The sequence below is a fragment of the Tupaia chinensis genome, unplaced genomic scaffold, assembly GCF_000334495.1.
Source record: "Tupaia chinensis unplaced genomic scaffold, TupChi_1.0 Scaffold000597_1, whole genome shotgun sequence".
NCBI classification, from domain to species: domain Eukaryota; kingdom Metazoa; phylum Chordata; class Mammalia; order Scandentia; family Tupaiidae; genus Tupaia; species Tupaia belangeri.
This window is the reverse complement of record NW_006160114.1, coordinates 3033045-3047749: the sequence shown is the minus strand read 5'-3', so window position 1 is coordinate 3047749 and position 14705 is coordinate 3033045. Positions and strand designations below refer to the sequence as shown.

At 38.2% G+C, this 14705-nt stretch overlaps 1 protein-coding gene across 1 annotated transcript in view; it reads right to left on the bottom strand.

Moving 5' to 3' along the window:
- Nucleotides 1-1022: 1022 nt before the first annotated feature.
- The window catches only part of RXFP2 (relaxin family peptide receptor 2), a 91195-nt gene continuing 77512 nt past the window's right edge, over nt 1023-14705 (bottom strand). Inside the window, exons 15-18 of the mRNA XM_006158457.1 lie at nt 13257-13486; nt 11781-12191; nt 8021-8239; nt 1023-1282 (exon numbers count right to left, since the gene is read on the bottom strand). Coding sequence (XP_006158519.1) covers nt 1023-1282; nt 8021-8239; nt 11781-12191; nt 13257-13486 — 1120 coding nt within the window. The remainder of the gene's footprint in view (nt 1283-8020; nt 8240-11780; nt 12192-13256; nt 13487-14705) is intronic.

Below are 14705 nucleotides of genomic sequence, written 5' to 3'. Positions count from 1 at the left end.
TTTTCATTCAAAAACAAATCCAAACTCACTTGCCTTTTTGTAAAAAACAATGGGAACTTCTCTAAGCAGAGAGTCCAAAATGAAACCACTATTTTTGAATCCCCTTTCATTTCTCTTCTCTGTGTCTTTTATAAAGGCAAAACTTATCAGCAATAGAGATATCACGCTAAAAAAATTAAATTATACTTAAAAAAATTAAAGTACAGTTTTTGGCTGTGATGGGCACCCAGTTTTTCCTTTGTAGGAAACTTTAAGAAAAATTTCTTGTTTAAGATCTCAGCTCTTCTGACATTAAAAAAAATCCAAAAAGGTGAAGGCTACTAGGCTTCAACAGTATGCCTCTCTCATCATATGTTAGACATGATAACCTCGAAGGAAGCTCTGTTTTCAAAGGTGCAACTCCACCAGCCTTCACACTTCATAGAGTAGAACTTGGAGTGAATGAACATCTTGAAAATCTTTTTCTATCAATGCAGTAGGATGTATATATATATATATATATACACATATACATATATATATGTGTATATATATATATACATGTATATATATATATGTGTGTGTGTGTGTATGTGTGTGTGTGTGTATTATATTTCATATAATATTGAAAAAGCAAGGAGAAAGATGTTAGATTTATGTTTTATGGCCACACTGTGAATGTTTTTATTTTATGGATAGTATAACTCAACATGAAACCAGTCCATGCGGTGGCATTGTAGGCATTCATTGGTAAGTTAGTAATGTCGACTTGCTAGATCGACTGCATGTCAATCTACTATATATGGATTCGCTTCTGCATTTCAGGCATTTAAGAGTGAGAAGAACCCATCGGTGCAGTTCTCAGGACAGCTGACTAGAAATATAGGTGTCATTGGAATGCAGTGCTGAAAGTCATTCTGTTGTGCTCTCTGTGTAGAAAGGTTTACTGTTGGCAAAGATGAAAAGCATCACAGATGACATCTTCCAAAAGCTGTACCTTGTTTCAGGTAGTCCGTTAAAAGTCTAGTGATATAAAACCATTGCTAGGAAACTGGTTTCATTATACTGTCCCCAAGGGTTATTTTGTTCAAAACCCCAAGTTTAAGTGAAGAGGAGTCATCTGTCCACACAATGGATGTAGATAAACTCTTTTTTTTAATTTTGAAAATTGATTTCCTCCGATGTTTGTGCAGTAGCTGTTTCAGCTGGTCCTTAAAGAAGCTGGTTGTGAGAGTATAGAGGATGGGATTCAAGGCACTGTTTACGGGAAGGAAAAAAATCACTATCCAGGAAGTGATTGTGCCTGCAGAAGGAAACAAAGTATGAAAACAAACAGATAAACAAAATAAAAGCTGAAATTTTAAATAGACATAAAATACAAATAATACTTTGTAGTTCATGCTATTTCTGAACTACCCCAGCATATTTAAGTTTCCTCTCTCTTTTTTGAAAATCTCTTTGTTGGAAGAGCACAGGAGTTATGAATCCAAGGTCTTACCATTTAACTTTTCTTTTTTTTTTGGAGAGGTTTTCGCTATAGGGCGCGGGCGCATGCCAGACAGACAGAGAGAGACATAGAGACAGAAAGTGAGAAATCAATTCCCAGAGGGGATGGTCATGCAGCAATCCCTTTTCTTCCATTCTCCTCTCGGGATCTTGGGCACACATGCACATGCGCCTGGCATGAATTTTAAGCCACTGGCTCCGGGACGTGAACTGTGGCCGACTACGTGGGAGTCCAGTGACATAGCCATTACGCTAACTGCTGGTTCCCACCATTTAACTTCTCTGATTTTTACTAATTAATTAACAAGTTGTTGTGAGACCGAATGAGAAGGAATATGTGAAGATACTTTGTAAAGTATAAATCACTATCTGATACATTTTTCTTACCTTCCTTTTTAGAAAAATAAGAAAATGAGGAAATAATTCTTAATCAATAGAACAAGGTGTGAGACATTTCTGGTGCAGGAACCAGATCTGACCTTGGTTTTAACTCCATGTAGTCCTCAAAGCTCACTGCCCTGCCTGGTGTTCCCATTATTCTATTATCCTATTACCAAAGTCAGAAGATTTATGAAGCAAAGAGGAAAGCATCTCTTAAACTTGAATTCCTTTTGTGTGCATAGTCTTACCAATGCTAATAGAATATTTAGGAAAAGAGGTTACAAAAATTCTTCATGGGGAATAATTGGGAATGATGATGTCCTTCCTGTCCTTCCTGAGAGTATTACATGCTTGGTTAAAATGAAATATAATTCCCCCCTTTAGGCACAGCCCATTTCTGTAGTCAGACACTTAGGTGTATGACTACGGGCAAGATGTTCCCTGCCTCACTTGTCCTGTCTGTAACAACAAGGGGATGAGATAACTGGGTTAAATTCACGGGCAGGATGGGTTTGTTCTGTAGTCATCCCTCTTCTTCTTCTTCTTCTTTTTTTTTTTTTTTTGGAGAGGTTTTTGCTATAGGGCACATGTGCTCGCCAGAAAGACAGAGAGACAGAGAGACAGAAAGTGAGAAATCCCCCCCAACCCCATTGATTGATGCTGACTCTTCTCCCAAATTGGGTGAAGTTGTACAATAAGGCTAACGATATTTTCACTGTCCTTTGTCTCTCTCTTTTCCATCCCCACCCACATAATTTTCTTATCCTTCAAACACTATTATTTTGTTCCTCTCTTGATCCTGCTTCTTATGTTCTTTCTGTTTATGTGTGTGCCTTTCTTTTCCATTTCTTCTGTGACTGCTTATCTAACCATTTCTCCTGTGTCTCTTTCCTTTCCATTCCCTCCCACCTCCTTTTCCTCTTTCTCATCCCATCCTCTCTATATTGTCTTTTAAAAAAATTGGAAAGAATATGAAAGAAAAAAATATGCATTTTTAGCATTATATCCTTAAAGAAATTTTATATTAATTATTCTTAATTCAAAAAAATTAGATGATCTGAACTGCTAATGATTGAATAAAAATAAAGTTGCCTTGGGAACCAGCAGTTAGCGTAATGGCTATGTCGCTGGACTCCCACGTAGTCGACCGCGGTTCGTGTCCCGGACCCGGTGGCTTAAAACTCACGCCGGGCGCGTGTGCGTGCGTGCCCAAGATCCCGAGAGGAGAATGGAGGAGAAGGGATTGCGGCGTGACCATCCCCCCTGGGGGGTGATTTCTCGCTTTCTGTCTCTATGTCTCTCTCTGTCTGTCTGGCGAGCGCACACGCCCTACAGTGAAAATCTCTCAAAAAAAAAAGTAATAAAGTTGCCTTTTGTCTATCATGCCTCCAAAGGGAATTTCAATCAGTAATCCCACTTCTACCTCATAAAAAGCCAATGCCTGATAGTCTCTGCTTTCAGTTAAACAAAAACAAATTGGCTGATAAATTTCATATGTAAGTTCTACTCTGAATGGGACTTCCTGTTTAGCCTCGGGGAGATCCTCTAATTTAATATTAGCAAGCAACTGAATTCTGAGGTGGGGATCTAAAGGTGACTTATGTTTTGGGCTGACCCAGGTATTATCATAGATATGCCATGAACAGTAAGTAGACTTTAAAGTTCTTGGAGGATAGGGATAGGGGAAGTAGGTTAGTGAAGACAACATTTTCTACAGTACAATGGGAAGTTGGACAAGTAAGAAGGGCTTTGCCAAGTGTGACAAAGACTTCTCTCCTAGGCCCACTGAAGTGTTCAAGACAAATATCAAAGTATTGAACTAGAAATGTAAGAAAAGACTAGTGTGTGGCCTGATAATGTTACCACAGGACGTTTTTCCTGCTTTAGTTCTCCTCATTGAAGTAGTTTTCAAACTTATCCTTATCTGAAGTGCCCTAGGCTCTCAGAGGATGATGATTACTCCTGGTGCTCAGATACCCTTGATCACTAGAAAGCTCCCAATTCTAACTCAGAGAGTGTTATGATAAGCTGAAAGGTGTTCCACAAAATTCATGTAGTCAGAAGGTGACTATATTTGGAGATAGAACCTTTAAAGAGATGATTAAATAAAGTGAGCTCATTAAGTGGGCTCTATTTCAGTTTAACTGGTGTTTTAATAAGAAAAGGAAAGTTGGACACATGAGGAATACCAAGGATGTGCACACCGAGGAAAAGCCATATGAAGACACAGTAAAAAGGGCTTCTCTTTAAAAGTGAGATAGGCCTCTGGAAAAACCAAGTGCTGACCCTTTGATCTTGGACTTCTAGCTTCCAGAACTATGAGAAAATAATTTTCTGTGGTACATTTTTACAGCAGCGGTAGCATATGAACACAGAGGCAAACAACAACAAAAACAAAACAAAACAAAACAAAACAAAACACCTCAAGGAGTTCACAGACTCACAGAATATTAAAACTGGAAGGAATCTGAAAGACCACCTAGTTGATTTTGGTGAAGTGAGGTGACCTCCCCAAGCTCCCTCAAAAGTGGCAAAGTGATTATGGAAACCCAGGACTTCTGCCACACTTGATCTTTTTTTTTCTTTCTTTCTTTTCTTTTTTTTTTTTTTTTTTTTTTTTTTTTTTTTTTTTTTTTTTTTAATATGAGGCTCTCTGCATATCTGAGAGAAGTGAGTGCCTGTTGTGAGAAAGGATGCCAAAAGGTGTGTAGGCAGGAGTGGGGCAGGTAGACAAGACAAATCCCACCCATGCCACCACTCTTGGGACCAGCTCAATTTCTTTGGTTGAAAATGCATTTAGTCAGCCATGGTGGCACAGTGGTAATGCAATGCTCCACTGAGGCCATAGGAGAAGGTGCTAGGTTTGCCTCGTCAGTGCTCCCTGTGTATGGCAAGTGTACGTACATGCACGTGCCTGTGATCCTCTCTGGCTGAGGCTAGTGGGTGGGGTGGGGGGAGGACTGGATCATGGCATAAAAACCCTATTGAGGGTCCCTCTCTCTCTCTCTCTCATGGAAGAAAGAAATAATTTTTTTTTTTAAAAAAGGAAAAACATGAATCAATTACATTGATGAATTGAATAACATTACATGAATAGCATAGTGAAAAATGCAAAGATAAATAAGACGTGGTCCCCATTCTCCTGAAACATAACCTGAAGAGGCCAATGGACATTTTCAGAAATAAGGCTATTGTGAGGCAGCTCAAATAAGACTAATAAGTGAAGTTCAAAAAAGAAAATATCATAAACCTGTAAGCAACTGGGTTGGATGGAAGTAAAAGTAGGGAGAGGTCTGGAATGGCACTGTGGGAGTGGGAGTGTTTGAGTTGATCCTAGAAGTATGAAGAGTGTTCAGCAAGATAGAACCTGATAGGGTAAAAGTGTGATGCAGGTGGACGGAATAGATTTAGCAATGACTGATATTTTAGTAGAAAATCACAGGAAAAAAAAAAAAAGCCCAATCTTTCCAATGGGTCTAGATCACAGAATGTATGAGGATGAGGTAGGAAATAAGAAATATTACAATTCTAATCCCAGTGTCTGACTTTATTACATGAGCAATGGAGGCCAATGAACATTTAGTCCTGTTGAATATGAAGTGTTAGGATGTAAAAATTGAGATGTCCAGAGTAATAGGTAATAGACTGGAGACTATTCAAGTGAACATCTGTGACCATTAAAATTTCATTATCTCCGCTCTTCATGGAGAACTGACCCTCCCTGAGTGAACTCACTTAAGTTCTCATTACATGCACGTGCCTGTGATCCTCTCTGGCTGAGGCTAGTGGGTGGGGTGGGGGGAGGACTGGATCATGGCATAAAAACCCTATTGAGGGTCCCTCTCTCTCTCTCTCTCTCATGGAAGAAAGAAATAATTTTTTTTTTAAAAAAGGAAAAACATGAATCAATTACATTGATGAATTGAATAACATTACATGAATAGCATAGTGAAAAATGCAAAGATAAATAAGACGTGGTCCCCATTCTCCTGAAACATAACCTGAAGAGGCCAATGGACATTTTCAGAAATAAGGCTATTGTGAGGCAGCTCAAATAAGACTAATAAGTGAAGTTCAAAAAAGAAAATATCATAAACCTGTAAGCAACTGGGTTGGATGGAAGTAAAAGTAGGGAGAGGTCTGGAATGGCACTGTGGGAGTGGGAGTGTTTGAGTTGATCCTAGAAGTATGAAGAGTGTTCAGCAAGATAGAACCTGATAGGGTAAAAGTGTGATGCAGGTGGACGGAATAGATTTAGCAATGACTGATATTTTAGTAGAAAATCACAGGAAAAAAAAAAAAAGCCCAATCTTTCCAATGGGTCTAGATCACAGAATGTATGAGGATGAGGTAGGAAATAAGAAATATTACAATTCTAATCCCAGTGTCTGACTTTATTACATGAGCAATGGAGGCCAATGAACATTTAGTCCTGTTGAATATGAAGTGTTAGGATGTAAAAATTGAGATGTCCAGAGTAATAGGTAATAGACTGGAGACTATTCAAGTGAACATCTGTGACCATTAAAATTTCATTATCTCCGCTCTTCATGGAGAACTGACCCTCCCTGAGTGAACTCACTTAAGTTCTCATGGCTTCTGCTCTCCCCACCCAGCAAAGACTCCCAAGTATTCAGCCTTGATACTGACTTTCATGTCCATATCTTACATGACTTGAGGGGCATCTATGCTTTGGTGTGGAGAAAGAGCTGACAGATTACGGAGCTGCTGTGGATGTTGTGTTATTTTGCAGAATGCATTTGACAAGGCCTCACAAGACTTTGTGCATAGGCCAGAAGGACACAAGTTGTTACACAAGTTGTTGGTCATTTGTGCACTTGACCTTCTTTTTTATATGGGCTTCTGATGTGTCAGGCACTGCTCGATGCCAGGGTGCCAAGAAGGATTAAGCACAATTTCTGTACTGGATAAACTTCCCATGTAGATCTAAAGGCTAAAATAGTGAATTGAAGATGTTCTTAAACTCTCTTCCAATGAGAATTGAGCCAAAGTTCTGGGTGGCTCTACAATTTTTGGAACCCAGAAAGGAAGTGTAGCCCCAACTAATGACAAATGATATTTCCTGGATGAAGTAGGGTTGAAGGGTTGCGGGTTTGGAATCTAGCCCTTAGGATGAGGCATTTCCCTAGAACATTTAGCACACCACAATCTGTGTGATATTTTATGGTTTGGACCATGGAATAGACTGCTGGTCCTAACCTGATATGTGTGCATCAGAATCATGGGGAAGGGAGCCTTTGGTGAAACACTCATATACATGCCTTACCCCTACAGACTAAATTCAGAAGCCTGAGTAACCTGGATATGTACATTTTGATTATTTATTTATTTAGTTCTTTTTAAAGAGAGACTTTTTGCTATAGGACACATGTGCTCCCAGGGGGCATGGCCATGCCACAATCTCTTCTCTTCCATTCTCCTCTCGGGATTTTGGGGAAGTATGCACATGTGTCCAGTGTGTTTTAGGCTTCTGGGTCTGGGACTTGAACCATGGTTGGCCATGTGAGAGTACAACGATGTAATCATCTGCTAGTCCCATGTATTTTGGCTTTTTAAAGTTAATTTTTTCCATGAGAGAAAGAGTCAAAGTGGCACTAGCAGTGAGGTTTCCATATCATAATCCATTCCAGCCCCAGCCAGCAAGGATCATAGGCACAGGGAGTCTTTGGGACATGAACTCAGGACTTTTCACATGGCTTTGGCATTGGTGAGTGTTGCATTACTGCTTGGACACAGTGACTATTCTGTTTTGATTTTATGTGTACTCCTGGTTAAGAAACACTATCTAGTTCAGGTACATACAAGACATTCAGACTTAGTTTCTCTCTAGTTCTTTCTTCTTTTTTCTTTCTTTCTTTCTTTCTTTCTTTCTTTCTTTCTTTCTTTCTTTCTTTCTTTCTTTCTTTCTTTCTTTCTTTCTTTTTTTTTTAAATTATTTCGGGTGAGATTGTACCACTACTGAGTTTCTACTTTAAAGTACAGATTATAAAACACTAGGGAAAATACTAACTCGTTGTATTGGCATCCTGGATATTTACAGAAAATTTACCACGTGTAAGATACAATCCTGGATTCTGGGTTTATCAAACAGCAACCATGGCACAACATACTTCAGAATAGTAGAGGGGCTGACCTGGTATTTCCACTCTGAAGAGGGAAAGGATTTTAACTACAAATACAGGAATCCAGCAGATGGCATCAGAGAACACTATAAAAAAGAACCGATTTGCCACAGCCACTTCTCTTCCAACGTGATTCCTCACTTCAGCAGTGCGCAAGGCGGTTTTTTGGATTGAACAGAACATCGTAATATAGGAAAAAACAATGATGAGAAAAGCCAGCAAGTTTACACCTGTTGGAAAAAGCACACTGCTTAGTATCTCAGGTACATAAGTCAACAGTAAAAAAGAATGTGGCACTTAGATATTAAATAGGGTGTCTTTTACTCAGGAACTCTCAAGAAGTGTTCTTTTGTATAAGCCCAGTGGTGTTCAACTAAAGCATCAAATTCAAGGAAATAAAATAAAGGAAAGGGATTTGCCAGATTAAAAAAAATTAAGTACATAAATCCTTTATGAATAACTATAGACTTTGAAAATTCAAATCTAGGTATACCATGAAGTGAACTCTAGCTTGTTTTAAAGTATGAAAAAGCTATTTTGTTTTTAGTCCTCTACAAATTCAAACCTTAAGGGATTACTATAATCATATGCACATTTTAGAAAATAAATACAACCCCATTTCCTTATTTTATAAATATGAATAAGGTAACCTTGGAATTTATCATAAACATAATTACCTCAGAAACATTATTCCTCATATTTTTGCTCTTAAATAAAAATAATAAATAGAGCAAAAAAATACATTTTTCTTTATTGTTCTGCAGTTTGTTTATGGTAATTTAAACTACTATAATTCAGAACCCTTTAGATGCAGATAAAGAAAAAGAAATAAAATGTTAAAATTTAACTATGTGAATCATTCTTTGAGGGCCAAGTACATTCATAAGATTCATACATGACATCACTGTCCCCTATAATGTTGGCTTCTTAGTCACTTAGTTTGCTTTACCCTTGCTGTAATAAAAATCTTAAGAGTAAGTCTCATTCCTCATAGTGAACATAAAATTGCATATATTTTCAAAGTTGTTTAGATGTGTTAATCTGAATCTAGGCTGTATGTAAGACTGGTTAAGTCTAGGAAACAAATATTTTCAATTCAAGATGATCTGTTATTTTTATCCAAAGCATTTCATATTCCATTGCATCCTGCTAAAAGGGTATGCAGTAGAATTTTATAAGCAAGCTTGTCTTAGGCCTCTTTTCAGAAACTTTATTGAAGCATAAAATGAAATGACTCTGTTATCATATTTTCTTCTGGTCCAAGTTCTGAAAACAAATTTATAGAAAGGATCAAAAAATGTATATTCTAAATGCACTGCAGTAGTGTAAGATGTTAACCAAAAGGGAATCTACTATCCTTGCAAATTTTCTCTAGATCTAAAACTCTTCTAAAGTAAAAACATTAGAGTGAAGGAGAGGGTACAGCAGTATGGACATCCACCTTGCAGGTGATCTCTCATTTTCCCTCTCACTGTCTCTCTCTTGCAAGCACATATCTCCTATAGTACAACGCTTAAAAAAGAAAAAAGATTACAGAACGTGGGCTAACCCTGGCATGATGGTTAAAGTAGCTGGATCCTCAAGACCAGCAGTTGGCGTAATGGCTATGTCGCTGGACTTCCATGTAGTTGACCGTGGTTCAAGTTGCAGACCTGGTGGCTTAAACTCACACCAGGTGCATATATGTGTGTGTGCCTAAGATCCTGAGAGGAGAATAGAGGAGAAGAGATTGTGGTGTGGCCCTTCCCCCTGCAGGGGGGGTGGGGGCGGCGATTTATCGCTTTCTGTCTCTGTCTTTTTGGTGAGCACACGCCCTATAGCAAAAAAAAAAAAAAAAAAAAAAAAAAAAAGTAGTTGGATCCCACATGGCTGACTGCACAGTTCAAGACCTGGACCCAATGGCTTCAAAGATGGAAAATTGTAAAATAAATAAATAATAGTGTATTTTTGTATTTTTCAAAGGAAAAAATCGTATTATATCTAGAGCTCTTGGACTCCTATCACATGCAAGCTGTGTGCGTACAGAGGGTGATGATGATGATGGAGTGTGTGTGTGTGTGTGTGTGTGTGCATGTGTGCGTGTCTACATTATTACCTCTTTATTAGGAAAATACCACAGGTGCTTAACCCCTTTCAGCTGACCTTCATGCCTACACTGTAAGATTCAGCCATACCAGACTTCCTTATCCCAGTCCTTGGCATTGGGGCTCTGAATTCACTATCTTTTCCTGGAACACAACCCAACCCCCACCCACCTCTGACTCTCTTGGGCAATGCTTCCTCATCCTTAGGGCGTTAGTTTGGGTACATCTCTACTGGGAAGCCTTCCCTGGTCCTCAGATCTGGGACTCCTTATTCATTTGTGTTGTAAGGATGCATTTACTTATCTGCCTCTTCCTGTCTGGTCTGTAAAGTCTGTGTGGGCTGAGTCTCCAGTTTCCACTATAGTGGAAAGCCCATAGTATATGCTAAATACTTCCTTGTTGGATAAATGAATGTAATGTAATGTGTGTGTATCAGGAAGGGTATCTATCAGTATTAAGTGTACCTATGCTAGGAGTTGCATGGAAATACAAAGAATAGCCCACAATATCTTGGCAGTAGTATACCTATGAACAAATAACTACCAAATAGAGTATTGTGTAAGAAACATTATTAAAATTGGGCAAATAAAGCACTGTGTTTTTCAGAGGTGAAAAAGAAGGAATAGTTGGAGAAGAACTGGGAATAATAGAGTCATTTCATGATGAACTTTAAGTGATTAATTTCAACTTGACCTTGATAGTAGTAAGGAGCCATTGAAAGTCTTTGAGCAGAAACTTAGGTAGTCTTTTTGATACTCAAGGGCATTATAATAATGGTAGTGAACAGACTATGGGAGGAAAGGAAAGTCTTGATAAGCCAAAAGACAAGTAAAAACTAAGGCAATATTAATAGGGTTAAAGTGCTATGGTTTTAAACAAAAGTGACAATAGGGGGTAGAAACTGGAGGGATCAGAAGACAGAGGCATATTTTGATTTAAAATGTTTGATCAATAAGAAAAGATAATAGAACTTGTTGACAATGTAGATGAGGGGAAACGATAGGAAGGGGGTGTCAAATTGATAATACTGTCCTAGTTGAAGTGAGGATGTGGGAATGGCCTTAATTTTAAGCGGGAATGAGATATATTAGAAAATAGAAAAAAAATTTTAACTTAAAAGACTAAACTTAGGTAACAGAGAAAGTAAGGTCTTTTTTTTTTTTCTAAAAAAAAAATCTGGGGTATTAAGAAAATTTTTTGAATAGGAAAGTTTTATTAAGCATCTTTATATCATTGATTTTAGAAGTTCATTTGTCAAAGGCAATACATCTTCCTGGTATTTCCATTCAGGTAGCATACTAGTGAGTGACTAGAATTTTTTTATTATTTAACTCATAACTAGGATGTTAAAAAAAGAGTTCACATAATTTGATAGGATTTCAGAACTAGGCACTAAACTAGAATTCCTTCAGCTCATAGCCACTGCATATGAACATGAAATCAGAGGATGTTATGGATAATGAAAGATCATGCAGAGATCTTGACAGCATATTTTGTTTTCCACCCAACCTCTATAATAAAAAAATTTATAAACATTTCTATAAATAAACGGCAAAACTTTTCTTTAAAAGTAACACTGTTTTGGCTTTATTAGTTTACCTTTTGAAAGGCCAAATTAACTTTTGCTGAAATTTCTTGTATTTCTATAAAAAATATGTTTTTCAAAGAAATTAAAAATATAATTTACCTAGGAAAATCCCAAGAGAATATCCTTGGCCTCCAATATCTTCTGTTTGGTCATAGTAAAGTGGAAAACATACTCCATTTTTCCCATAAAAATTTCCAAAATAATCCTCATCCCAAAATGGAATTACTGCTATCAGAAATCCTACTATCCAGATGCCAATGAGGATGACTGAGGTTTGCCGTTTTCCAGGACGAATGTTACTGAAGGGGAAGACGATGACCAGGAACTTCTCCACAGTCAGGTAGGTCAGCAGCAGGACAGAGACTTCAGTGGACAGCACAGCCAGAGACCCCATCAGGTGGCACTGTGTACTCTCCATCCACAGCAAGGCATACTTCTGATATTGCCCTCGGTACTTTATATCAAAAAAACCAACCAAGAACAGGTAAACGCCCATCAGGCAGTCAGCACCTGTGGAGGAAGCCCAGCAATTCTGTTTTGGTTTCTGATTAGGTATAGTTCCTTCAGTCTCTATTAAGCTAATTCGTGGAAACACCTGCTAAAGTACTAAGAAGCCAAGAGGCTTCAAAGTCTGCATAATTTCCCAAATTACACATTACATCTATTTTTTTTTTTTTTGCTATAGGGTGCATATGTTCTCCTGAGAGAGACAAAGAGAGGGAAAGTGAGAAATTACCCCCCAAGGGGGATGGCCATGCTTCAATTCCTTCTCTTCTATTTTCCTCCTGGGATTTTGGGCAAGCATGCACATGTCCTAGAGTATTTCTCAAGCCACCAGCTCCAGAACTCGAACTGTGGAGTCAGCCATGTGGGATCCAGTACCTTAATTGCCATGCCACCTTCTGGCCCCATCCTTTTTTTATATAGTTTAAACAATCAAAAGGGAATATTTTGAGAGGAGGGTTAGTTTTAAAATAGTAAATATGTATGTATTACTTGTATAGTTAATAAGGAGACTCAGGCCAGATGGTGGCACAGTACTGACACAATGCTCTGTGATGGTTGATCCGGTGGAACAGTCCCAAGTTTGTGTCTCTAGGCCTCCTGGTACATGTTGAACATGCAAGTGTGAGTGTGCTTGTGATCCAGGCTCGTGGAGGCTGGAGGTGGATTATGGCATAAAGACCCTGTTAGGGGTGCTTCTCTCTCTCTCATGAAAGAAACTTAATTAAAGGGAATTATTTTCTGGTCTTGAGGAGCATGGGTGTCCTTGCAACTGAAGTTAAGCAAGCTTAGTTTTGTAACCCACAAAACTTTCTCCATAATTCATAATTTGACCATCAGCTCCCTGTTATTCATTTCTAAGCCTAACTCCCAGAGATAGATCACTGTAAGATCATCCGATATAAAACAGGCCCACAGAGCACTTCATATTAGGAAAAAAAAATTATCCAGCACATATAGTACATGTTATATGTCATTTATTAAGAGCCAATATTTATACACATTTTTATATATCTAGCACCCAGCTCACAGAAGATATCCTAATCTATTTGCATTAGGAAGCATACTTACAACAAAGGATTTTGATGGACATAGCGTGAGTTGTATTTTCAGCTTTAATGAAAGATCTCATGCCAATGACAAAAAGATTTCCAAAGCAGGTAATGAAAGCTATAACCCAGACAAATATTCTGAGGATATTGTTAGCCAAGAGGTCCTCAAATGAAGAAATGCCGTCACTCAAGGGCAAACATATTCGGACATGGGGAGCATAGGAGCAGTATCGAAAGTTTTTGAAATAACTAAAGTCAAAGGGAAAAAAAGAGTCACTTTACAGTAATGATGCCAAAATTCTAGTTGCAACCCTGTCAAGACTGCAACTCTGTTAGATATGAAACTTTCCTAGGTTTATTTATTTTTATTTGTAGTCCTTATGTAATTAGAACATTCTTCATTAAGTAATGTGTTATTCTGGGCAATGTCCTTCTGTGAAAGACAGGGAAGCAAAAGGATGTAGAAATTCAGTAGCTTGGCTGTGGAATCGGTGAGTGACATGAGAATCTGAAGTCTCTGGAGCTTACTTTTTTATCTGGGTCGCTTGGATTGTTCTCTAGGGTATTATAAAAACTAGATTATCCTAGTTGAATTGATCTCAGCAAATATTAAGGGGCCTATATTTGGAATGTAAGAAACCCACTGTAGCTCACTAAAAACATTTCTGTCTTGTCCATAGATTGAAACTCATCTTAGCCTTGTTTTCTCTGATGGTAGGAAGGGAGTAGTCTCTGACAGAAGGAAAATTCCATTCTCACTGGAGCTGGGAGGAGAAGCAGCTGCTTCAAACACAGATTTCTTACTAGAGTCTGTAAGAGTTTAAGTAATTTCTAGAGGAAAACACAGGTTTGCTTTGGTCAATGTATTTATAATCTGGGTATGTGGAATCTTGAGGTATTGGAATGGGTGAGGTCATTTGGCTTATTACCTCTCATAAAATTCATTCCATTTCTATTCTTTTCTACTTCTTTCAGTTAATTTCCCTGCTCTTTTCTTTCTGTCTAGTAACATCTTCAAAGTCCATTTCTAGACCAGTGAGTTAAACAAGAGCTTTATTTTGCTAAACCTCCTGTACTGAACCTCTGGCTACCCTGAATCACCTTGTCTCCTCTTCATTGCATTTGCACACACTGGCTTCTTCCAGTTCTCAAACAAGCTAGGCTCAGTCCCTTCTCAGAGCTTTGCTTTTGGTGTTTCTTCTGTCTGGGAAGATTTTTCCCTGGGAAATTGCCAAATTGCTCCCTTCCATGTGACATTGGAGCAGATCTAAGCTCAAATGTCACATCACTCTGACTTCTATCTAAACCTTATCTAGGTTGCTTGGACCAACACAGCTTCTATACTTCAACCTTGCTTTATGTATTTTCATAGCATTTATTAACTATTTATTTATTTACTTGTTTGCTCTCTGATCACGAAGCTAAATAGAAGCCCTATGGGAAAGATAGTCTCTTGTATATCACAGTG